The sequence below is a fragment of the Lepidochelys kempii genome, chromosome 12 (genome assembly GCF_965140265.1).
Source record: "Lepidochelys kempii isolate rLepKem1 chromosome 12, rLepKem1.hap2, whole genome shotgun sequence".
In the NCBI taxonomy this organism is placed as follows: domain Eukaryota; kingdom Metazoa; phylum Chordata; order Testudines; family Cheloniidae; genus Lepidochelys; species Lepidochelys kempii.
In genome coordinates this window covers 6,789,375-6,815,659 of record NC_133267.1, presented here as the reverse complement: position 1 = coordinate 6,815,659, position 26,285 = coordinate 6,789,375, and the positions used below count along the sequence as shown (strand labels likewise).

Here is a 26,285-nt window from a genome sequence, read left to right as displayed (position 1 = left end):
TGAGATACCACACTGACTTCAACAGGACTGCTCCTGTGAGTAAAGTTAAGAATCTGCATAAGCATTTGCTAGAGTTGGGGGCCTTACATTTTGCAAAAAAGAATCCAAGTTTTTGCCACGTTAATATTAACAGAAATGTTTTTCATACATTTTCATAGAGCCATAGATTCCAAGGCCAGAAGGGACCACTGTGACCTTCTAGTCTGACCTCCTGTATAGCACAGGCCAGAGAACTTCCCCCATATAATTTCTAGAGCAGAGCTTTTAGAAAAACATCCAGTCCTGATTTAAAAATAGTCAGTGATGGAGAATCCACCACAAACTTTGGTAAATTGCTCCAATGGTTAATTACTCTCACTGTTAAAAAATGGGTGGTTTCAGAGTAACAGCCGCGTTAGTCTGTATTCGCAAAAAGAAAAGGAGTACTTGTGGCACCTTCGAGACTAACCAATTTATTTGAGCATGAGCTTTCGTGAGCTACAGCTCACTTCATCGGATGCATACTGTGGAAACTGCAGAAGACATTATATACACAGAGACCATGAAATAATACCTCCTCCCACCCCACTCTCCTGCTGGTAATAGCTTATCTAAAGTGATCACTCTCCTTACAATGTGTATGATAATCAAGTTGGGCCATTTCCAGCACAAATCCAGGTTTTCTCACCCTCCGCCTCCCCCCCCCCCCCCAACTCACTCTCCTGCTGGTAATAGCCCATCCAAAGTGACCATTCTCTTTACAATGTGTATGAAAATCAAGGTGGGCCATTTCTAGCACAAATCCAGGTTTTCTCACCCCCCCCCCCAAAAAAAACCACACACACACACACACACTCTTCTGCTGGTAATAGCTTATCCAAAGTGATCACTCTCCCTACAATGTGCATGATAATCAAGGTGGGCCATTTCCAGCACAAATCCAAGTTTAACCAGAACATCTGAGGGGGGAGTGGTAGGAAAAAACAAGGGGAAATAGGCTACCTTGCATAATGACTTAGCCACTCCCAGTCTCTATTTAAGCCTAAATTAATAGTATCCAATTTGCAAATGAATTCCAATTCAGTTTCTCGCTGGAGTCTGGATTTGAAGTTTTTTTGTTGTAAGATAGCGACCTTCATGTCTGTAATTGCGTGACCAGAGAGATTGAAGTGTTCTCTGACTGGTTTATGAATGTTATAATTCTTGACATCTGATTTGTGTCCATTTATTCTTTTGCGTAGAGACTGTCCAGTTTGACCAATGTACATGGCAGAGGGGCATTGCTGGCACATGATGGCATATATCACATTGGTGGATGTGCAGGTGAACGAGCCTCTGATAGTGTGGCTGATGTTATTAGGCCCTGTGATGGTGTCCCCTGAATAGATATGTGGGCACAGTTGGCAACGGGCTTTGTTGCAAGGATAGGTTCCTGGGTTAGTGGTTCTGTTAAAAAATGACTCCTTATTTCTATCCTGAATTTGTCTAGCTACAAATTGCAGGCATTGGATCATGTTAGACCTTTCTCTGCTAGACTGAAGAGCCTATTATTAAATATTTATTCCCCATATACATACTTACAAACTGTGAACAACTCACCTCTTAACCTTCTCTTTGTTAAACTAGATTGAGCTCCTTGGTGTATCACTGTAAGGCAAGTTTTCTATTCCTTTAATCATTCTCATGGCTTGTCTCTGAACCCTCTCCAATAAATTTGATTTATTCATATTAAAATATCAGGGCAAACAGATGTTAGTTTGGCTTGAAACCCAAATCCAAATACTGCAGGATGTTGCCGGTGCAGGAAGGAATCCTGACAGTAAAACTGACTAGAGGCAAAGGGTGAAATTGACTGGACTAATTTCTCAATCCAAGTGAAATGCAAAAGGTGAACAAATGCATCCGTAACAGAAAAGAAAACATTAGGGCCCTAATTTTCAAAGGCTGGGTTTAGCACAGCCTCAGTCAGTGCAAATTGGCCGGACCTTTGAAAATGTGCGCCTAGATTTTAAAAGAGCTTTCCATTTTCAAAACCTCCACAAGTTACACAGAAAGGAAACTGGTCGTGCTTAAAGAACAGGAGGACTTGTGGCACCTTAGAGACTAACACATTTATTAGAGCATGAGCTTTCGTGAGCTACAGCTCACTTCATCGGATGCATGAAAATACAGTGGGGGGATTTTATAAACACAGAGAACATGAAACAATGGGTGTTACCATACACACTGTAAGCAGAGTGATCGGGTAAGATGAGCTATTACCAGCAGGAGAGTTAGTCTATGGTGCCACAAGTCCTCCTTTTCTTTTTGCGGATACAGACTAACACGGTTGCTACTCTGAAACTGGTCGTGCTTAAATTGCCAGTCCCAGCCTTTATTCTCTGCCCAAGAAACTACAGCTCCCAGAAGCCTCAGGCTGCGGGAGGCGGTTGCCATGGCGAGGGAGCCCAACAGGGCTGGGAGAGCACAGGAGAAGCGGGTGAGGCTCCTGGTTGCAGAGGGGTGGGTGCGTGGGTGCGAGGCACTGGGGTTCTCTCAGCGGCCGTTGCTCCGCAGTTACATCCGGGGGCACTGAGGGATGGAGAGCAGCTGTGCGCCTGTGTGAGCGAGGACGTATATGTCTGACTGCAGGCAAGGGCAGACCCAGGGCTGGGGAAGGGGGGGGATGCACTATGGGGCAGCGCAGGGGACACCCGGGGAAGGGGCGTCCCAGTGACGGGAGCAGGGGCATGCCCGGGAGTAAGGAAACGCCTGAGGGCGCGGGCCAGGCAGGGCATGGAAAAGCAGGGCCCAGACCAAGGGGCAGGGAATCAGTCGAAGGCAGGGGAGGAGAGGACCCGGGAGCTTTGGGAAAGCAAAAGGCGGAGGATGCTGACACACTGGGACAAACTCCTGCCTGGCGTGAGGCTCCAGTGGAGCTGTTAGACTTGGGAGGGCTGAATTTTGGGTTGGGGGATCTGTCCGTCGGAGGGAAGCAAAACCAGAAAAGCCCAGCACCTGTGTTGCATCGCCCTCGGCAGAGCCGGGGTCTGCGTGGGGCCCGATGAGGTGACCGCGGGCTGCTCCCACCCAGACCACATGTGTCTTGGGGGGAGCGCGTTTTGAGAACAGAAAACCAGGCCATTTTTCGGACTGTGCCGCCAGGGGAGGGAGGGGTGGACTGGAGGGGGGACGTGAAGAAGGGAGGGGCTGGAGGCTGGGCACTGCAGGAGCATTTGGGAAATGGAAAGGGGTCAGACTGGGGTTGCTCCTGATGAGTGGGAGGTTGGGCTCCTTCCTTCCCCCGCTGCAGAAGACCTCACGCAGCCAGGCTTTAAAAGCAGAAGAAACAATGTTAAACATTTGTACTGGGCAGTGATTAAAGGAGATGGGAAGAGGAGCGGGAGCTGTGGGGAGCCCCCCTTAGCCACACCAGGGAGAGGAGGGGAGCCCTGTGCTCTCCACTAAGTTCTGTGTTTAACCCCTGGTGCAGCGCCTTGCACAATAAGGTCCTAATCCCCGACGGAGGCTCTTCGGTGCTGCATCAGTGCAACTAATCAATAAACATACGAAGAGGAAAGCTGGGGCAGGGTGGGGAACAGGGGGAAAAGGAGAGTTTCACACACAGCGGGAGAGTTTGACAAATCTTAGTAAGTAACCAGAGACATACAGCCATGCGGTTGTCAGCAGGACGTGATGGGACGAGTTGGTTTGCTCGGGCTGGATACTCCCCTCTGGCTGGCTGGCTGAATGTAGTCCAAAGCCCAGGGCAGGGAGAGCTCCAGTGAATGGTCTAGCTAGTGTCCAACATGAAATCACTCCTTCCTCTTGTGAGCCTTTCTGTCTTATTTCAGTAAATCTCCTCCTCCTGCTGTCTTCGTTCGACATGCCATTCCCGCTGCCAACCAAAACAACGCCAGATAGAGAGAGTGCTTGCGTCTCCATTTTCATGCCTTATCTCCCCAAGCCCCAAAACACACGTTGGGATCAGTGTGAGCTTAAAAAACAAAACAAAACAAAAAACAGGCCTTGGAGATACTTCTGCTGCTCTGCTATTTATTTAGATTTATTTACACCCCGCCCCACAGCACGCTCGGCGCCCTCAACACAGACATATCCAACTGAAGGACAGCACATCTGAAATGGCTGAGAGGAAATACTTTTCCACCAGTGCACAGCTAGTTTGTGGAACTCCATGCTACAAGACAGCACCAAGGCCAATTGTTTAGCAGGATTAAAAAAAAAAAAAAGAGTGGACATTTATATGGATAGTGGGACCCTCCAGAATTGTCGTAGCAAGGATTAAAATGACTAGGTGTTTTGGAAGGGATCTAAACCTTCATGCTTCATGGCACCAACCAAGTTCTAACTCAAGGAGGTCAGGAAGAAATTCCCCTAAGGGCAAGTGATTCCATAACTGCTTACTGCTGGCCATTGCTGGAGATGGGATACCAGACTAGATGGATCATGGGTCAGTTCTGCAGTTCCTGTGTTTCTAATCCATCAAAGAAGCAGCAGCCCTTCTGTTTCCCCACTCCCCCAGCCACATCTCACACTAATAGTAGTCAGCAGACCCAATATGGATTAAAATCATGCCCTAAACCACATTTTGCCCTAAGAAGGAATCCCACCCCCAGCCAACTCTGCTTTCCTCATTCCAATTGAATCTGTAGGCAGACAATAAAAATGTTTCTCTCTTGCCATTTCTTACCCTTTTAAAATAACCCATGTGATGCTTCTCTCCCAGCAGCCCATGAGGGAGCAGGATGGAGGTCCTGAGAGAGAATGGGGAACAGGAGGAAGAAGAAAAGAAAGTCCTTGTGATTAGTAATGAACTCCAAGACCTGGAAGAGAAGCTGTCAAGGATCAAAGTCCATATCCCAAATGTTGTACCGTAAGTAGGAATGTGTGTGTGTGAGAGAGAGAAAGGCAAACAGATAGACAAGAATACATGACAGACTGCATTTCTGAAACAGCTAAGATGAGATCTATTCTCACCAATGCACAGCTAGTTTGTGGAACTCCATGCCACAAGACAGCACCAAGGCCAATTGCTCAGCATGATTTTAAAAAAAAGTACATTTATATGGATAATGGGAATCTCCAGAGTTATCAGAGTAAGGACTAAAAAAAACCAGGTGTTTTGGAAGGGAGCTAAACCCTCAGGCTTCATGGCACAAGCCGCGCTCTAACTGGCTCTCTAAATTGCATTTTTCATGTGTTCCCCATTGGATCAGCTTTACAGATATCATAGGAAGATACTTACAGGCCCACGGGGCTGTGCAGCTCACTTGCCATCACTGGGAACAGCTTAGTCGTGCTTCATGCCCTCCTGGTTTGAATTGTGCGCTTTCAAAGTTATTTAATTTGCACCAATTCTGCTGGGAAATAATAGAAGAGAGACCCTAGTGTTTCTTCAGACAGGATTAACCCATCTGAATCTCACTATTTCATTATCCATCTCTGTTTGTCTCCTCCCACCGCATGAAGTGAATTTGACTGGAATTCCATTGACACCTCCCAGTTACCAGCCTCCTACAAGACGAATTCTGCCAAGGAGCAGATGCTGCTTCAACTAGCTGACAATTTCCATCGACAGTATGCGCATCTCTGCCCAGATCGCCAGCCACTCTTTCTCCACCCATTAAATGAGTGTGGAGTGGAGGTAAAGGAACATCTGGAGACAGCTGGGGACAATCTGGGTTTGCTTTCCTTTGATAGCATATGATATGGACTATGTGCAATTCTGCACAGTCAGATCTTTCTTTCTTTCTTTCTTTCTTTCTTTCTTTCTTTCTTTCTTTCTTTCTTTCTTTCTTTCTTTCTTTCTTTCTTGATTATCTTTTTATTCGTTTGCATGTATTTTTTACTGCAAACATATTTTAGCAGTAGAATTGTCCAAGGGCCAGTCCCGTGTGCTCCCTTGCAATAGACACAACCAGTGCTGAAAACCCACCAATTGTACATTCAGTGCCCAGGTATGCACCGAGCACTCCAGTTATACACCCATGCTACCAGTTGTAGTTCCACCATACCAACCGCACACTTGACACAGCAGTTATACACACCGCCTGTATACCCATCGCACTGACTGTACACTCAGCATACAGTACATTTGGGGAACAGAAAAAAGAAGTGACTCAAACTAAAAGAAATACCTGAGTCTAAGAGATCAACTCTGAAGACCCCACAATCTACTCAGCACTCGAGCGAGGTCTGAGGCACAAAGTTTAGATCCAGATTTGGATCTTAGGCTGAACCTCTCCAGATGTTGGGTGTTGAAATATGGGGTCCTGTCTGGGCCCATTGTGGGGACAGGCCTGAGCTGCAGACCTAGCATCCAGTTCTGCAGCTCAGCTTGGGCAGATCCAGTGTTCAGAATTTTTACTGACAACATGCCAGGTGCAACCTGTGGAAGCTGGAAACATCCAAGCCTCCTATGCCCCGCAGCTGCCAGATGTGTAGCAATAGATGTGAGGCTTCCCTGAGATTAGAAGGTAGCGGGGAAGGGCCCAATCCTGCAATGGGCATCTTGAACTAACTCCCATTGACTGCCCTGGGCGCTGGGTGTGCTCAGTCCTCCTGTGGTCGGGTGCTGCAGTGCTCTGTCCTAGTTGCAGTTACCTCAGTGCTGAAGGCTTCATGGCCAGGTCTAGCCCCTTGCTGTAGTCCAGCCAAGAAGTGACAAAGGCGGGAGACAGACAGAGACATATTTCAGAAGCCGTAGTGAGATGGCTTCTCTGCCCACTGTATTTCCCATCTCAGAAAGAGTCAGTAATAGAGCAAGAAGGTTGATCAAACGCTTGCTGCATTTGAGAGAGGAGTTGGCCACTAGCTCTGGCCAGCTGGCCCCGGAGTCCCTCCCTGTCACCTGCTCTGCATGCCGCTTCTGATGGCTTCCCCACCGCGTATCTGCTAACCGACACCCTCTTGCTGCAGAAATTTGTGAGCACCACAGTGCGCCCGACCCTGCAGCCTTACCCGGAGCTGTACAATTGGGATGGCTGTGCCCAGTTCGTCTCTGACTATCTCACCATGGAGCCCCTCTCATCGCCCATCACGCCGGTAAGACGTGGCACTTCCTTTGAGTCTTCCAGTTGCCCCCCTTGGCGCATTGGGAGTCCCACATCATTAACAGTAATGGGTTTCTCATCAGGGTATCACACCGGTTATGGGGCTATGAAGAGTCTTGCCCTTTGACCCCCCCCCCAGGAACTCCTTCCCCAGGAGGGCCTGTTAAGAACCCTTTCTCCCTCCTACTTAGGCAAATCTCCCATTGACTTCAGTGAGTCCTGTCATGTGCATTATTTGGGCATACGACCATGTTACAGGCATGATCATTTCCCAACTGCTGAGTGGAGACTCTGGGCTTCCCAAACTAATATGCACAGTGCACACAAGCCTCCATCTAGCCTACTGGGCCTGATCGTGGTCTTACCCCCAGCCATGTAAAACCAGAGTAGCTCCATTGAAGTGGGCGTGTACAACGGAGATCAGCTGGTGGCTCATTGCATGCTAAAGTATCAGGCTTCCCTTCCAAGGACTGGGAGGCTGCTTGCCTTGGAGAGGAGTAGCATATACAGGGACAGAACCTGGTAGGTCTTGGTGACCTGTTATGAGGCACTTGATGGGATGTTCTCAGCTCCACAGAAGACTTTGAGGTGCCCTGACAGAGGCTTGCAGAGTGAAGAGAGGGACTGGTAACATGGTTAGAGGTGATGGATCAGATCCTTAGCTGGTGGGGATTAGTGTAGCCCCACGGAGCAATGGAGCTACGCTGATTTATACTTGCTGAAGAGCGGCTTTAAGTTGTTCAAATTGGTGTGGGATTCAAAAATCAAATCCGGACACTTCTCTAGCTCCTTGCATTGACAGATCTCATAGAAAGCATCATGCTCTCCATTTAATGTATGTGGAAACCGAGGCACATACGGGTGAAGTGACTTGCCCAAGGTTACACAGCAAGTGTCAAAGTTGGGATTAGACTCCAGGTCTCCTGGCTGCCAGCCTTCTACTCCATCCATTAGCCCACATGGCTTCCTAGCAAAGGAATCTACAAAGGAGAGAATTCTGGGGAAACAGTGAACTCAGGCAGAGTTATTTCACGTGCAGGGACCATAGATACAGAGAATACGCTAACAGGGAAAGCATGTGAGCCAGAGGGCTCCGTTCTCTCCTCAGCTATTTACGTGTGAGTCCCATTGTAGTTCTGCAGTGTTTGGCCCAGAGAATCTCAGTGTGTCTGAGAGCCTGTGCTTTGTTTCTGGAGAAGGAGGGGATTCGAGGGTGGAGGTAAACAGACCAAGATGACGGGAATAAGACTTTAAGCAAGGAAATGTGTTTGCTCTTTAAAGCCCAGTTACCTTCCCTCCCCGACCACAATCCTGAAGTACCAAAGGGGGAATTGCTTTGGCTTCAGCGTGCTACTGTGCTCCCTGCTGATCGGTGCGGGCTACGATGCCTACTGTGTGAACGGTTATGCCACCCGGGAGATCTGCATGATGGACGAGACCAGGGAGGTGTGCCCACTGCTGGAGAAGTCAAAGAAGGTGAGGAGCCCAGCTCACTGGTTCAGGCGAGTCAGCCACAATGCAGTGAGATGGGCCAGGCATGCTGAATGTGACTGGCCTCCCATAGTCTGTGACTGCGTTCTGTTTAACACGCTCTGGTTCCGAATGGGGGCTCCAGTGTAAATGATCTGAACCAAAGGCAGTGTCCATGTAATTGGTCTTCTCTACGCCTGGGTGATCTGCTGAGTTCTTTTCCATGTCACTCTTCCACTGAAGAAGCCTGTTTGGGCTCTCAGTGTTTACTGAACCCCAGATCCACGAAGTACTAAACCACAGAATGTTAAGGGAGCTGAGAACCAAGGGGTGTCTGTGATCTGCCTGTCCAGTGGGCTCCGTTAGATCCCTTTTGGGTTAAATAAGGCTCCATAGCCCTCTGCTCTTGTGGTTGCAGGTCCTGAAAGAGCCCGTGAAGGAGAAGGCCAAGAAGTACGCAGTCAAGCCCCCACGGGACCTGCGCAGCAAGTTTGAGCTCCAGCAGGTGTCCAAGAAGGAAGCCGATATTAAAGCCGCACAGAAGAAGAAGCAGAAGGAGGAAGAGGAAAGGGTCATGGTGAGTAAATGTTCATGTGTCTCCCTCTTACTCCGAAGTCTCAGCAGCAAGATCCCTGACACAGCTAGTGACCGACTCATCAAGTTGCTAGCCACCTCACATCATTGGTCTGTGAGATACCCTCAGCCTCCACTGTCTTCAGTGGGCCGGTAAGTCACTGTGTTTGTCAGCGAGCATTTAGCCTGGGGAAAGACAGCATGAGGTAGCCCTGTAATATGCGTCAATATACAATCCCTTACATCTCTAAGATTTTCAGATATTAAGTTAATCTTCACAACCCACTCCAAGACAGATAGTAATATTAGCCCCGGTGTGTGAATGGGGAAACTGAGGCACGGTGCCATTGGGCCCTAAATTTTCAAAAAGTATCCACTGATTTTTTGAGATGATGAACACCTGCAGTTTCAATTGACATCTACTGGAAGTAATAGTGGAGGCTCAGAGCCGCTGGAAATCAGGCCCTAAACATCTCAAGTTGGACAACCCAAAACCAAGGCAGGCAAAAATGGTGGCTGCTTTTGAAAATTTGACCCTAAGCCGCTTGCAAAGGGGCACACGCAGAGTGGCAGAACGGGGAACAAAAGCCAGGGGCTAGATCCTCAGCTGGTGTAAATTAGCCTAGCTCCATTGACTTCTGGGAAGCTTTCCTGATTTTCATCCATTGAGGATCTGGGTTGGAGGAGTCCCTGATTCCCGGGTTCACGCTCTGTCCCTGGCTCAGTGCCACCTTGGTACCCATAACAGTAAATAGTGGCCTGGCATTTAGCAAGTTGATTAACTGGGAAGAATTCCAGCTGATATAAAGAGGGAATGTGGCCAGAACTTCTGGTTCCATTGCTGGTTCTTTCCGTGACCCACTGAGTGACCTTGGGTACATACTATTTCCCCGCTCGGTGCCTCAATTTCCCTACTATAGCACGGGGCTAATGATACTTACCTACTTCACAGCTGGGGCCGTGAGGTTTCATTAATCAGTGTGGCACCTGGAGAGCCATGGCAGAACAGTACCAGAGAATGACCAAGCACAATTGTTGTTGTGTTGGATTATACCTTCTGATCATTACTCTGTACTGCAGGAAGCGGAAAAGCCAACGCCGGACCCTTTGTACGGGTTACGTGTCCACGCCTGGGTTCTGGTGTTGTCGGGGAAGCGGGAGGTGCCGGAGAGCTTCTTCATTGATCCCTTCACAGCACACAGCTACAGCACCTCCGACGACCATTTCCTCGGTATCGAAAGCATCTGGAACCACAAGAACTACTGGGTCAATATGCAGGATTGCTGGAATGGCTGCAAGGTAACTCTCCCGCTTGAATGGTTCCTGCCCTGCGGGAGAGCGAGCAGTTGGATTCGGTGGCATGGGGAAAATGGAGACCCATGCGGCTGCCCACCTTTCACTTGCCATCCCGCCCCCTTAGCTCTGCTTACACTGGCTTTAGGACCAGAAGTCAGAGCAGCTGCCTTCTACGCCAGCGTCTGAGCCAGGGTGTAAGCCTGGGCCCAGTTCAGCAATGCTCTTTGATCACTTTGCAGGCACATCCCACCAGCTACAGCAACGTAAAGCCACTATTGCTGCCCATCCCCTGGGAATATCCCCAGCCGGCAAAGCTGGCTGCGTGCCCCCTCCCTCAACAAGGGCCCCGTACAGGGGGGATTCCAGGGGCACGTCAGGGATAGACTGGGATGGGAGGAGACGTGGCAAAAGTGTTTCTACACCCTCGCTATTCCCCAGCTGCAGCAAAGCTGTGGGGCCATGACAGCCAGTGCATAAGTTAGAGCAGCCCTTGGGAATACTCCAGTTGACACCAGGAATCCCAAGCTGCTTCCACTCAGTCCCTGCACCGGTGCAGTGTTGAACTGCATCCAGGGCCTTTAGTGAAGAGGTGCAGCCCTTGGGCTTCTGACAAGCTGCCAAAGTGGCCATGGACAATACCAGGAGGAGGATGTTGGATGGGGAGGTACTCTGCAACTGTGGGGCCTATTTCCGTTCCTCCCTGGTCTCATGCGTCTGGGCAGATTTCCACTGGATGGAGTCCGCTGGCTCCCTAGACAGCTTTGAGGAGCAGTGTGTGCTGTTTGGGGTCACAGGCACCAACTTTTTTTGGTGCTGGTGGGTGCTCGTGCCCCCCCCCACCTCTGACCCCACCCCAACTCTGCCTCTCCCTGCCCCTATTGGATCCCTCCCCAAATCCCCGCCCCGGCCCCACCTCCTCCCCCAAGAGCACTGCGTTCCCCCTCCTCCCCCTTCCCTCCCAGGCTTGCCGCGCGGAACAGCTGTTTCGCGGCGCAAGCGCTGGGAGGGAGGGGGGAGAAGCAGGACCCAGGGGCGCGCTCAGGGGTGGAGGCGGAGCAGAACGGAGGCAGAGGTGAGGAGACGGGGAGCTTCCAGTGGGTGCAGAGCACCCACCAATTTTTCCCTGTGGGTGCTCCAGCCCCGGAGCACCCATGGAGTCGGCGCCTATGTCTGGGGTTCTCTGCTCAGTGTCCCCCTCTGGATCCTTAGTTTTGAACCTATGACTCCCACTCCCAGACCTGTTATTCCTTAGTTGTCCCCCGTCTTCACTCGAGTCTTGGGTCCAGTGGCTCCTCCCCAAAGGAATTCAATAAGTCCCTCACTAAGGATGGATTTAATGCCCCACTAAAATCCTTAGAACTCCACATGGTACCGACAGGTTCTGAATGTCTGCTGCTGAGTGGGAGTAGCATGCAGCTGAGTGCTCCGTGGCAGGTCATATGTCTCTTGTTATTAGCATCGTAAGCTGAAGACACCTTTGTGGCCAACCCTGGTTCTTCTGTCCTGCTTAGGATCTCACCTTTGACCTCGGGGACCCAGTGCGGTGGGAGTTCATGCTGCTGGGGACCGACAAGCCCCTTCTGTTGCTCCCAGAGGAGGAAGAAGAGGAGTTAGCTGATGAGGATTTGGATGATTTCGTAAGTTTCCTATGTTTCTAGGAGCGCTTCTTGATAGAGGGGAGTGATGTTTTAATGAACTGGACTTACGCCTATGTGTGCCTTTGCCCTCTGCTGGATAGAATCAGAGGTACTTCACTGCCTCAATCCTATAGGGCTAGTAGACATTCTCCTTCAGCTCAAGGGATGCGTTTTTTGGAGCAGGAGGATCTGAATTCAAGCACTGCTGTTACTGTGTAATTCCCTGTGACCATGATTTGCAGCACAGTGGCATCCTAAGTGGTCACTGATCTGCTACGGGACAGCGCCTGCCAAGCTTTGATTGCTGGGAGACCTGATGGACGGGACCCATGTTCAAGGCCCGCGTGCCCTGAAGGGCACAAGCCTGCCCAGGATAAAACTGCTTTTTAAAAATCAAATTCAAATGTGTAACTTTTCAGGACCCCTTCTACCTGCTTCTCCTCTCCCTGGGGCTGGTGGAACATGGCAATGGGGGGCCTGGAAATAACGCATGTGCTCTTATACCATTCACAAAAGAAAATACTGTGTGTTGAGAGGAACAACATCTTAGTATGAAGGACACAGTGTGATAGCGTAGGGATGACATCAGCACAGTCTCTCCCTTTATCTAATCGGTTTATACCATGCCCATCACCATGGTCTGTGAGTGCCTTTCTCAGATTATACAAAATAAACAAGCAAGTCATTGGTTCTAACGAGCACTGCCATATTCAATCAGACCTGAGCGTCTCCACGGTCAGCATGATCTTAAACCCAAAGCAAGTGGAGGCCTTTAGGCCATGGCTGGGCTCTGCTTGTGGCAATGTGTGAGGGACTTCTGGATGGAGTGAACATCGCAGAGTTTCTTTAAATGGAACAGCCATGCAGTTTCAGTGGAGAAATCCAAGAGCAATTAGTTCTGAAGCATAAAATAGCACCCACTCTGCAAAATTATAGGGTCAGAAATGTCCCATCAGCGCTGAGATTTTACTGACTAAACAACCTGTATGAATTTTTGGTGTGAGCTTTTGGATGCAAATACTCACATGCATAAATATCTCGTGTGTCTCTTGGAACTCGGACTGTATAAACCATACTTTGCTGCACGACTGTATCCTCAGCAGTGTGTATGACTCAAATAAACCGTCCCTTACCGTACGGCTGCGTCACCTGGGAGTGTGTATAACCTGCATGAACCACAGGCTAATATAACAAGTATTTCCAGAGACAAATGTGCTTCCTGCCATGGCAGGAGAGTACTACCAACTCCACTCAGGGCATTGGCCACCTCATGGAAACCCCTGCTCTGTCTTGATAGGATAAGGAAGAGGAGGAGAAGGGTTTTGACATGCCACCATCCTGGGTGGACCTGATTCAAATATCTCGGAAAGGTATTTGTTCTTCCTTTACCATGTTTTATATTTTTCTGATGGCAATAGATACAATTTTGTGTATTGCAACGAACCTTTATTGTAACATACTGGACAAAGTCAAGCAATGAAATAGCAATAAATCAAGATACACAATGATTAGGATATCCATTATTATTTACAGGTTTCAGAGTAGCAGCCGTGTTAGTCTGTATTCGCAAAAAGAAAAGGAGGACTTGTGGCACCTTAGAGACAAATAAATTTGTTAGTCTCTAAGGTCCACAAGTACTCCTTTTCATTATTATTTAATTACACAGCTGTGTTTTGTGCCCATGGATTCTCCCAGAACCTACTATCTCCTCCTAAATTGGGAACCTCTGCTCCCACTATGGACATAGGACCTGTTTTCTTCCTTTGCCTGCTAGCTGGGTGAATTCTGCCTCTGAGGATCTCTTTCCTGGCATTACGCATGTTCATTGCAATTGATGCATTATCATGTATGTGCTATAGCAGTACAAAGTGTTATTAATCATTATATGTGTCTAGTGGTTAAAGCCCAGGTTTGGGAGCAAGGGGATCTAGGTTCTATTCCTAGTTTTACCATTGACTTACTGTGTGACTTCAGGCAAGTCCCTTAACTTTTCTGTGCCTCAGTTTCCCTATCTGTAAAATAGAATGAATAGCCTACTTCACAGGAGTGTTTTGAAGCTTAATTCTTTCATGTACTTTGCGATCCTTGGACAGGGGATGCTATAAGAGGAAAACCTCTCATATTTAGTAAGAACTTTATTCAAGAGCAGCCCCTAGGTAAATGATTTGTAAATGAGAAATTCAGGAGGTAATTCAGAAGGTACTGCCCATAGTCTAACCAGTCATAGAGAAGTGAAAGGTTCCTCATCCCATTGCTAATCCCCTCTGGCATCCGCACCCCCAGGGCTGTGTCTTTCTTTTCTAATTTAATTTAATTATCACTAGTAGAAGATACATGGAGGTTAAAGGATAATACCAATCCATTGCAGTATGTCATGACTATGCAAATTAAAGACCCGATCCAGCTCCCAGAGACAGTTGGATCAGGCCCAGTCCTGTGAGCTCCTATGTGCTCTCAACATTCACTGAAGTCAGCAGAGGGGGCTAAGTACCCCACCAGATTGGCTCCCGCTCCTCCCCTCTGAAAGTGCATCACCTTCCTGCAGCCACGGAGAGTATCAGGAACAATGTTCCCTCTGCCCAGTAATATATTCTCAGGCAGCTGAATGTGACAAAGGAACAAATCATTCCTCTTGCATCCTTTATTTCCCCCATGTGAATTCCTTTTAGTGTTGGCAGCAGCTGTTAAACACAAGCAACTCTGCTCCAGTGTTCTCAGCTCTTGCGGCTAAATCCTTCTCCTTGCCCTCTGCAGAATTTGAGACCCGCTGTCCCCAAGGGAAGAAGGTGATCCAGTACAAGAGCGCAAAGCTGGAGAAATGGGCACCCTACCTGAACAGCAATGGGCTGGTCAAACGCCTCACCGTCTATGAGGACCCGGAATGTAAGGGGAGATGAATGATCAGCACGAGTCCACTGAGACGATACACAATGGGGTGGGGTGCAATGGAGGGGGAAAGAATAGGATAGAGAGGTACCATTGTATCTCCCATCCCTTCTCCCCCTCCTTTCACACTTCTTGCTTCTCCTCTTCTGCTCCCACAACCCCTTCTTCACGCTGCCCTGTTCGCTCCCCTACAAACCCTAAAACTTCCAGCACGACTGGGGACTCTTACTGGAACCTATAAATCTATCCTAAGCTGTAACGGCAATGCTGGTCGGTATCACTGATCCCTTTCGTACCTCTGGGTCTGATTCAGAGCTACTCTCAAGGGCTTTGTCAGGTTTGGGAAGCACCATGGGTCACAAGTAGTGCAGTCACCATGCTGTTTGACGGCGTGATCCATCCAGGCCCGGAGCAGTTTGGCCTGATCCAACAAAGCACTTAAGCATGTGCGTTGCTTAAAGCAGGTTAGTGATCCTTTCCACTTCCCTGCTTGACATTAAGCCGCTGCTTAACTGCTTTGCAGGACCGGGCGAGAGCGCTCAGCGCCTCTCAGGATCAAGTCCTGAATCGTGAGCAGGAGTTGCCTTTAGTTTTCTCCTGTTGAGAAACAGCGGTATAGCGCTAACTGATCACCCCGTCTTCCATGGATGCGAAGGGGACTCACGCAGCCCAATCGCTGTGGATGTGAAGGGGACAGCGTGTGCTATGCTTAACTAAAGACCTTTCTTTATTTCTAAGTCATGTCTATCAGCAGTTGGTCCAGGAAGTAGGGTGTAAGCCCCTAACTGGACAAACGACCTCCTTTCCCCAGCATTCTCCTTTAGCACAAGTCGCCTAATTTTCTCTCCCCTACCTCCTGTGTGTTACCATCACCAGGGAAGGTCTGAAGTCTAGGATTTTCAAGGGGCCACATGGTTGTGCCATGGGGTTTTTTCTCGTTCTAGGTGTCAGAGTGCTGGAGGTGAAAGGCTGGTTCGAAAATAGAGAGGACATGATGAACATGAGACAACTGAACAAAAAAACAGAGGTGACAACGGAGTACTTCAGCCCGGGACACATCCAAGGCCTCAAAGGTACACAAGCTCAGACCCATCCGCAGCTGTGTACTCTCTGCGACCCAGTGACAGTTCCTCCTAGGTTTGGCCAAAAGGCCAATCATGGGACTATAAACTACTGGACACAGTCACCTGGTTCAGCAACAAAAGAAATCCTCCACGAGTCAAGGTTCAAGGCTTCATTCTAGAGCCTTTGTAAGCACTAGTTACCATGCAAGAAACTGAAGAGGTGAAATTCACAACTTGCAACCCAGGGGAAGGGGTGCTAAGGTGTGCACCTTCCCAGTCCTGGGGTATCCTGGGTCTGGAGAGGTCCCCAATGTAACTTAGACAGACCTGGGGGCCTAAGATATAGCAGCCTCCTCCAGTTCTCCTATGGGCCACAGTGCTACCTGAAATCTCTACAGCATTGCATGCGGCAATCTCACCTCTGAAATGCCCCTCCCGCTTGTGTTTCAATTACAACACAGAATACAAAGTGTACAGAGCTCACTTTGTATTAATTTTTTATTACAAGTATTTGCACTGTAAAAAAAAGAAATAATATTTTTTCAATTCACCTAATACAAGTACTGTAGTGCACTCTCTTTATCATGAAAGTTGAACTTACAAATGCAGAATTATGTACAAAAAAACTGCATTCAAAAATAAAACAATGTAAAATTTTAGAGCCTGCAAGTCCACTTAGTCCTACTTCTTGATCAAGCCAATCACTCAAACAAGTTTGTTTACATTTGCAGGGGATAATTCTGCCTGCTTCTGTTTACAGTGTCACCTGAAATGAGAACAGGCATTCTCATGGCACTGTTGTAGCCGGGGTTGCAAGATATTTACATGCCAGATGCGCTAAAGATTCATGTGTCCCTTCATGCTTCACCCACCATTCCAGAGGACATGCGTCTATGCTGATGATGGGTTCTGCTTGATAACAGTCCAAAGCGGTGCAGACCGACACATGTTAATTTTCATTATCTGAGTCAGATGCCACCAGCAGAAGGTTGATTTTCTTTTTTGGTGGTTCGGGTTCTGTAGTTTCCACATCTGAGTGTTGCTCTTTTAAGACTTCGGAAAGCATGCACCACACCTCGTTCCTCTCAGGTTTTGGAAGGCACTTCAGATTCTTAAACCTTGGGTTGAGTGCTGTAGCTATCTTTAGAAATCTCACATTGGTACCTTCTTTGTGTTTTGTCAAATCTGCAATGAAAGTGCTCTAAAATGAACAACATGTGCTGGGTCATCATCTGAGACTGCTAGAACATGAAATATAGGGCAGAATGTGGGTAAAACAGAGCAGGAGACGTACAATTCTCCCCTAAGGAGTTCAGTCACAAATTTAATTAACGCATTATTGTTTTAACAAGCGTCATCAGCATGGAGTCACGTCCTCTGGAATGGTGGCCAGAGCATGAAGGAGCATACGAAGGTTTAGCATATCTGGCACGTAAATACCTTGCAATACTGTCTACAAAAGTCCCATGCGAATGCCTATTCTCACTTTCTGATGACACTGTAAATAACAAGTGGACAGCATTATCTCCTGTAAATGTAAACAAACTTGTTTGTCTTAGCAATTGGCTGAACAAGAAGTAGGACTGATTGATCTTGTAGGCTCTAAAGTTTTACATTGGGTGGGTGTTTTTTTGAGTGCAGTTATTTAACAAAAAAAATTTTACATTTGTAAGTTGCACTTTCATGACAAGGAGATTGCACAGCAGTACTTGTATGAGGTGAATGGAAAAATACTATTTGTTTTATCATTTTTATAGTGCAAATATTTGTAATCAAAAATAATATACACTTTGATTTCAATTACAACACAGGTACAATATATGAAAATGTAGAAAAACATCCAAAATATTTAATAAATTTCAATTGGTATTTTATTGTTTAACAGTGCAATTAAAACTGCAATTAACTGTGATTAATTTTTTAATTGCAATTAATTTTTTTGAGTTAATTGCATGAGTTAACTGTGATTAATCGACAGCCCTAGTTTAAATGGTTAACTTTTTAAATGGTATTTACATTTCTAGTGTTATGTGGGATCAGCATGGGCTACAACCCAGCACTCTCAGAACTAGAGTGTGGGTTCATAATAGAGTTTCCTATGTTTCCTCTGAATGCTTGGCTGGAGGTTTATTTAATGTTTGCAAAGAGCTCTTAAGTCTTTTTGGATAAAAGGTCCTGTAAACATGCCAAGTGTTATTGCAGCTTTACAAAACCAATGAAAATTTATCAGCTCATGCGCAAGCTTTACTCCTCCACCTCTCACTACGGGATCAGTTGTGGCTTTGCCACAAGCCCCATGTGGGACAGTTTTGCATTGTTGCCCTGTCCCGGGGGCAGATCAGGAACCAGATTGTTACTCGGGGCTTGTTTAAATGTGGAAGTTATACCAATATAAACCAAGGGGTGAATTTAAACCAATATAGCTATTCTGATGGAACTCGCTATGTGGACACACATTCCAGTATAAGAATAGCTTCCCCCCACCCCAGTTTACTTTATGTTGGTTTGGAAAGGGTTTTAGCTAACCTGAAAACAGTGACATGGGAGTTATACCCATCTAACTATTGGTTTAACTATACCAGCATAATTATACTGGTTTAACTGGTAGAACTATCCTGTTTAGACAAATCTCAAAGTCACAATTTGCCTCCTAGTTTTCCCCTGCTCTGGGACAGACATACCCTGTATCAGCCATAAACCTTGTGCAGCATGTACCTCCAAGGCAGCCACACACATGGAGGCCTCCAGGGGTAAAATCAAGGCTCCACCTACTCCCAGCCCAGATGAGTGGGAGGATGCAGTGGCCCTGTGGATGCTGCTGTCCTTCAATGCTGCTTTCCACAGCATGCTGGTGCAGAAAAGTATAGAGCGCTTCACATTCTCTTATTCTCCTGTACAGGTGCATGGGACATTCAGGCTGTATGGTGGCTGGTGGGGCAATCACAAAGCAAATCTTGTCACGAGAGATGCTACTTGCTCACGCCTAGTAATATTTTGCAAGTCTGTATTAATCATTGCTGTCATTCTTACAGTTTAAGATTTACACAGCACCTCTGGCTTTCCTAGCGCACAGCTACAAGACGATGGAGCCGGAGACTGAGCGCACCATGGAGTTTTACAGCGAGACGCGAGTAGATGGCCTTCAGAAACGGGTTGAAAATACCAAAGAGATGACGGAATACTTTGAAGGGCGGTCAGATTTCCTGCACTACCGGCACACAGAGTTTGGCAGAAGAACAAAAAGAGCACAGATGGTCCTCATTAATACTGAATTGAACGCCCGGCCCATAGTGGTACAAGAGGGAAATATTGGGCATTACCAATATTAGAGCTGTATGGAACATACCGTTTTGGGTGAAGGTTCAGATTCATTTTCACTTGGCATAGCCAAGGCAAAACTCCAAATGAGAGAAATGAGCCTTGCATATGGGCTAGTCTGACCCAGAAACCCCACCATGTGACCAATTGTCATGAGCAACTCCAATTGACCAATTCCATTGAGCAACCAAAATGATACTAAGTCTTTGAAAATTTATGCCAGACAAAAGATTTAGCTATGAGTTTGGACAAAAAATGTTCACAAGGACCCCAAAATACTCCACTGGTCTTGTTTCCATGTTCAAGCCCCACACTAGCCAGGTTTGGGGTTTCATTATGAAATGTGTCTAAAGCTCTGCATAAGAAGACCAGGACTCTGATTTGCACCATGTCAGTAGCAGGGAGTCATAGAAGCCCTAATTCAGGAAAGCATCCCAATCCATTGAAGGATATTAAGCATGTACTTAAAGTTAAGCATGTGTTTCAGTGCTTTCTTGAATTAGAGCCATAATAATGACCCTCTCCAAAATAGCTGGTACTGCTTATCACAATAAGACCTCGAAACCAGCCTTTGCTGCTAGGACCATGGTCCTGCCTTGTTTCCCTGGGGCAGAGAGCTTGTAAGACGGAGATGCATGAGATCTGTATCTGGGGTGTCCGCTCCAGTGCACCCTCTCCTTCACTTGGCATTCCATGACATAGTCCTTCCATCCTCTGCTGAAGTCAGCTCTTTCAGTTGGGTGAACCCTGTGCTCCCCATACTGAGCCTCCATCTCCCTGCCAGTCCCCAAAACCAAATCTGATAATGGGGGAAGGGGCACACCCACATCTGACCCCCTGAAGCATGGATCACGTGTCCCACCTGTTAATATAGGGCCAGAGCATGGCTGGTTCTTGGACAGGTGCTCAAAGGGGGAGGTTGCATCCTTTCTCCCCCTGCATGTGGGGAGCTCTGGGAGGCACTGGGTCTCTCCAAGGCATAATGCCTCATGGAGTGGATGGTGCAACTCTGGTCTTGTGCTTGAGGGGTATAATCTGCTCCAATAAGCAGCAACTCTGCTTGTTGCACCAAGCAGCTCTGACTCTGCTCCTTCTCCGTCACACTGTAGTCACAGGCGAGAACAGTAGGACCCTGATCCTAGCATTGAGCGATAGCATCACAGTCCTAGTCTGAACATAGTTCCTTCTTCCAAATCTTTATCATGTTATAGAGAGACCTTGAATTTGGAGTGGGGCCCAATTTTCACCTGGGATCTCTGTCTCCCACCTGTTTCATCCAAATCCCCACAAACCTTGTCATTTTTCTAGGCCATATGTTCGATTCTGACTGGTTTATCTCTCTTTTCCCGACCCTCCCTAGCAAATCAAGGAGCAGTTCCATAGGAACCCAGAAAAGCCAGCTGATGAAGATGTAGCAGAGCGCATCTTTATGATCTTAGAGGGGCGGATTATGCTGACGTATCATTGCAAGGACGATTACATCACTGCCTCAAAGAAGGAGTTCATCAAATGGAAGGATGTGGATAATAAGGGAAACAAGGTCATCATGACCTCAGACATGTGCATCAGCTATCAGGTATGGAGAGAGTATGACAATGATTTGGAGTTTTTTAGCTCAAAAGGACACAGAGAAGCTGGAAGACTAACTGAGATTTGGGGAGACCCAATTTCTGTAGTTCTGAGGCTCAAAGCTGGCAGCTCATGAAAGGAAAGCTGAAATCTCTCTGCATTTCTCTCTCAGGGGAGCGATTAAAGCAGGGAACAAGAAGTCAGGAATACCCACCTGGGTTCTCTCTCCATTTCTGCCATGGACTTGCTATGTGACGTTGCCATCTGTCCTAAACTCTCCCATCCATTAGTTTGCCCAAGTTCAGGGTTTTTTCTGCAATCTGAATACTTTTTAAAAAGGTTGTAATTTTTTGTCGCGTTGAAAAGAGCACGCAGACTGTAACTGTGACCTCAAGTGTGCAGAAGACTGTTTCTAGCCACACAGCAGCAGCAGCAAAGAGGTGAACAATACACTTTCTGGCTCAGTGAAGTGTTAGATTCAAAACCTAGATAGGGCTAAATTAACTGTTAACCATGGGCCAGATTCTCAGATGGTGTAAATCAGTATGGCTCTATTGAAGTCAGTGGAACTATGCCAATTTATACCAGCTGAGGATCTGGTCCCACGTGTCTGGAAGACTCCTGCCATCCAACACTGGCGTTTTTGTTTTTAGGTGGGGTCTTCTGTGAAAAACAAGAAGCTGCTCCATCTGTACGAAATGATGCTGAAGCTAATGGAAGAAGAAAAGCAGTTGAGGCATCAAGTCTGGGAGTCTGAAACAGAGGTGATGGGGGAAATCTGCTTGCTAATGTCAAAGTCTGATAGGAGTCTGGTGCCAGGTTCAACTTACCATCTCTTCATGTTATGCCATATGTTCAAATATTATCTAGTAACTAAACAGTGATCAAAGTTCTAATGACACAATGCTGGTCCACACCCCAGAATATACAAATCATGACTTGCCTTTGTTCTGTGGAAATCATTCTTTGGAATGTTTATGAAGAACCATCCTCAGTTCTTGTTCTACATTCTAGGGGAAGGGGATAATCTAAGAGCAAGAATCTGCACAGAAAGGGTACATACTGGGATATCTAGCAGCGCATCTACCATTTGGCTGCTGACCACAGCAGGGAAGAAGAGAGAGCCCAAGAAGTTGGATTGATTAAAATCTAGTTACTAAGCACTTCTAAGGTACCCATGGCCATACTATCTAGGTGCCCATCACTGTGTTATCTGTAGGGAAGAATTACCTTAAAATAGATGGATTGCAATGAGTAACACATTGCAACCGCATGTAGCAAAATCCATTCCCATGGCACTGATTGGAGAGGATTGACTGAGCACAGCCATTCCAGCATGTGAAGAGAAGGTCACTGAATCTGAAGGTGAGAAAGCTGCTGTGATGAAAGCCCTATAGCAGTTGGTTAGGGAATGAAGAGGATTATGGAGCCAGCCTGGTGGCAAAGTAGAGGGCCACCAAAATACTAGGGTAAGGTCCATGGGTTATGGATCTATAATTCCATTAGTGGGTTTTGGACACCCATCTTTCATTCCCACGGTTCATAATGTCATCAGAATACCTCAATGAAACTACAACCCTATTGTTCACATTTTACACACTGTTCAGTCTATATATAACACAGCTAGATTTTTTCTTAGGATTGCAGTGGTATTACCGTATTTTTTAGAACCAAAGGAAACAGGAGAGGAGGAAAGAGTGAGGGAGAACGGGGGGGCAGTAAGTCTAGAGGTTAGACTGGGAATCAAGGTATCTGGGTTCTAATACCGGCTCTTCCAATGACGTGCTGTGTATCCTTGAACAAGTCACTTAAGACCCTAGTGCCTCAGTTTCCATATCTTTAAAATATGGGGCTTCTTTCATTAAATATTTGTAAAGGGGCTTGAGACCCTTGGATAAGAGGTGCTGTGAAAATGCAAGGTATTAACAATAATTATTAAGATAAAATGGATTGTAGAAGTACATATTGCAGAACAGTGAAGGGTATAACCTGGTTTCCAGCAAATGACTTTTTGGACTCTTTCAGTCTTGACACATCAGCAGGCTAGCCTATGGTTATATTGGTGAGATATAATATGCCAAAGCTAACATTATGACAGGTTTCAGAGGAGTAGCCGTGTTAGTCTGTATCCGCAAAAAGAACAGGAGGACTTGTGGCACCTTGGAGACTAACCAATTTATTTGAGCATAAGCTTTCGTGAGCTACATACATCAGATGCATTCGATGAAGTGAGCTGTAGCTCACGAAAGCTTATGCTCAGATAAATTGGTTAGTCTCTAAGGTGCCACAAGTCCTCCTTTTCTTAAAGCTAACATTGCAATTTTTAGAGCCAATGGGGAGTTTGGACTCCAAAAGAGTGAATAGATTTGATCAAAGAGTCTGTAGAAAATCGTAGAACAACATAAAGTTCTTGTTATTAGTATTCTGAGAAAATTATTTTCTTTTGGTCACACTGATATATCCTCAGCATTGAATACATACGTGCTGCTCCCCAGCTAATAGTATACAAACTCATACTACAGTCCTTGCACAAAGACCCTTGCATATGTTCTTTTAAGCAGACAAACCAAGTGGAGGGCTTCATACTTCGAGGAAATGTCAGGGGGTCTTTCATTTTCTGATTTCACTGAAGGTGCTAGAAATTCTCAAGATCCGGGAGGAAGAAGCAGCAGCCAGCAAACTGACAGTTTCCATGTATGATACAGAGAGGAATGAAAAGAGCAAACAACAGCGAGAGACAATGGTAGGCAGTGGTGTCTAATAACAAACTAACACAATTTTTCATCCCACCTTCTACCTCTTGTATTAAAAGCAGGTTTTAGTAAGAGCCATGGGATAAACCTACTCTGTTTGAGTGGATCAGCAAGATCCAGTTCAAGTTTTTTTTATCAGGATTGGATTCAGAGTTCATTACCAGTGGACAAAAAAAATCCAGCTCAAATTCTTCCCTTCTCAGGGGCTATCTCCAGAGCCCATTCTTATACCATTAAAACTCCGTGTGAGATCCTTGGCTGGTGTAAATCGGCATACCTCCATGGACTTCAATGGAGCTAAAACAATTTATATTAGTTGAAGGTCTAGCTCCTTGTGCCTATGACTTTCTGGAAGAATCATGTCCAAAAAACCGACAACTTTATTTTGTGTAATAAAATAAATAAAATAATTAATAATGATAAAACTAATTGTAGTTGGAGCTGGGTGAGGAGTTTGATAATTGTATCCAAATCTGCTCCATAGCCAGGCTTCATTTTGTTGGGGAAAATATCAACATCTTCCCTGAGTACCAGGTGTGGAATAGATGGTTCCACCATTCTTAGTCTTGTTTATAACAACAATATTGATTTTGGCCCAGGATATCTCTTGAGGAATTAATACCCATATGAGTTTTCTGGACAAAAGTAAGGCTATTCCAGTCTAGCTATCTGAGGTTGTTACGTGGCTTGCTTACAAATTCCAGTTCTCTACAAGACGTTTCTTTGGTATGGATTTTGTATTGGGCACAACTGTAATAATAAATTCCAAGAACAATACTCTAGGTGCTCTCCTGGTGAGAAAGGTAATAAAAAGAGATACTAGATTTTAAGTGTCAAGCACCTATGGACTGAACAGAAAATTGAGACAAGCAGTCCAGAAGCAAACATTTGTCAGCCAGTTCAACCAGGTGAACATCGCTCAGAAAGGTTTCAAATGTAACACATCCCTCCACCCTGAGCCACTTCAAACCCAGAATGACAGTGTACCTTGTGGGGCCCTTCTCACACCAGAGGAGATGACATTTCATGTATGGGACAAGCTTTGTATTCTAGGAGAATGGGGAGAGTTGTTGAAAAGCACAGCCAAAAACTAGGAAACAGAATAATAATCAGATTGGGGCTTTATGTGGGAAATGGTTGGTACAAGAAACAGCTGGTGAAAAGCAAGCACCTCTGGTCAAATCTTGGTGAGTTATGTCATGTCCCTGGCAGTGGGGGCACAGCTAGTCTGTCCTTTGTTATGGTAGTGCCCTATACAGGGATGTTTGGGGCATAATTCTTCTCACCCTTACCCTCCAGGAGCGTCTGATGCTAGAAGAGAGACAGCGACAAGTGGAGCAGGACCTAGATTACCTGGCACCCTTCCTGATTCAAATGGGAAGCACAGAGAAGATGTCCAAGTGGCAAGCCCTACGCCTCAAGGAAGATTGCCTGAATGATTTCAAGCACCATCTCATTGACAAGGCCAACCTCATCCAAGCTCGCTTTGAGAAGGTACTCACCCACTTTCTCTTTGTCCACTCCTTTGGCTTGGTCTCTTTTGCTTTGGGACTGGGAAACATGTAGGGTTCTCTCTTCATTTTACAGCAAGTGAAAAAGCAACACTCCTCCAACATCTCTGTCTAGGAGGAGGCAGTATATATGCCCTCATGTTTCTCTGTCTTTACCCAAGGAGACCAAAGGGCAGATAGCCCTAGGACCAAATTCAGTAGATTTGTTCCAGCTTATATCAGAGCAGAATTTGACCCCCAATGTCTCCTATCTCCAAGGAGGCAGCGCTTCTACGTTTCTCTCTCCTTCCCTTGCTTTCCATATTTTGCTTACTTTTTCTATGCCCTAATCTCATTTATTGCTTCTGACTTATTACATTTCTTCTTCTTTGTTCTTTTTTCTTTCCTTTGGTTCCTTTAATCTTGATACGCTACTTCTGTATCTCTCTCTCTCTAATACCCTGATTCTTCCTTCTTCCCATCAGGAGACACAGGAGTTGCAGAAGAAACAACAGTGGTACCAGCAAAACCAGCTCTCTATGACCTTGGAGGATGAGGATGCCTACCTAACCTACTGCTCTGATGCCATGTTCCGTATCCGCATTCTGGAGATACGGCTTAATAGGTAATAATAAGTATTTAATGAATGCGTGGCAGTCTGACAGGAGTGATTTAAGGGAGATCTACAGATGGAGATTCACTGGGGCTTTGCATTTCAATTTTTGATAATTTCATAATCTGAAAATATTCCACTTAATATCAATATCATCTAATACAATCCAGCTTCTTCCTCTGATTTCCTCCTTATTTTAGGCACAAAGAGATGGCGCCACAGAAATACATAGAACTGGAAGAGAAATTGTGCAAGGATCCTCGCCTGACTGAGTATCTCAAATTTAATGTCTGATATAGTCCCTGTTCCCTCACAACAGTCACTGGGAATCAGTGCAGAAACCTGCAGAGTTGGCTGAGCTAACCGTACGAGCTACTGGAGAGAAATGTGGCATCTTTTTCCTACTTGTGTTCAATGAACCATTTGTGGTCTGATTGATCAAATTTCCCCCAGGGCCCCTCTGCAGCTTTCTTCAGGAGCTGCTGGGATCTCCACTGTAGTGCAGAGGATATAATAGCAGAAGTACCTTCATTTCCACACATTTCATTTATCCCTTTTTTTTTCATTAAATGTTTTCCTAGTGAG

At 46.4% G+C, this 26,285-nt stretch overlaps 2 protein-coding genes across 6 annotated transcripts in view; one reads left to right on the top strand and one right to left on the bottom strand.

Moving 5' to 3' along the window:
- LOC140896147 (uromodulin-like) overlaps nt 1–3,782 on the bottom strand; it is an 18,375-nt gene extending 14,593 nt beyond the window's left edge. The window contains exon 1 of one of the 2 annotated variants that reach the window (XM_073307406.1): nt 3,629–3,782. In XM_073307406.1, coding sequence (XP_073163507.1) covers nt 3,629–3,634 — 6 coding nt within the window. In that variant the 5' untranslated portion in view covers nt 3,635–3,782. The remainder of the gene's footprint in view (nt 1–3,628) is intronic. The other variant, XM_073307405.1, reaches the window with a different exon arrangement.
- On the top strand, nt 2,403–26,285 carry DRC7 (dynein regulatory complex subunit 7). Of its 4 annotated transcripts, none has more exons than XM_073307397.1 (18): nt 2,403–2,458; nt 4,706–4,852; nt 5,449–5,623; nt 6,898–7,023; nt 8,313–8,507; nt 8,920–9,078; nt 10,155–10,373; nt 11,882–12,007; nt 13,305–13,377; nt 14,762–14,890; nt 15,838–15,966; nt 19,024–19,250; nt 20,636–20,851; nt 21,498–21,608; nt 23,477–23,587; nt 24,897–25,091; nt 25,573–25,712; nt 25,901–26,285. In XM_073307397.1, the coding sequence occupies exons 2-18, from the start codon at nt 4,725–4,727 to the stop codon at nt 25,992–25,994; spliced, it is 2,553 nt and encodes an 850-aa protein (XP_073163498.1). In that variant the 5' UTR covers nt 2,403–2,458; nt 4,706–4,724; the 3' UTR covers nt 25,995–26,285. The 4 variants fall into 4 exon arrangements, 3 of the variants coding, with proteins under 3 accessions (XP_073163498.1, XP_073163500.1, XP_073163499.1); XM_073307398.1 differs by having other exon boundaries at nt 2,438–2,458; nt 4,709–4,852; XR_012154456.1 differs by lacking the exons at nt 24,897–25,091; nt 25,573–25,712; nt 25,901–26,285 and having other exon boundaries at nt 21,498–22,015; nt 23,477–23,555.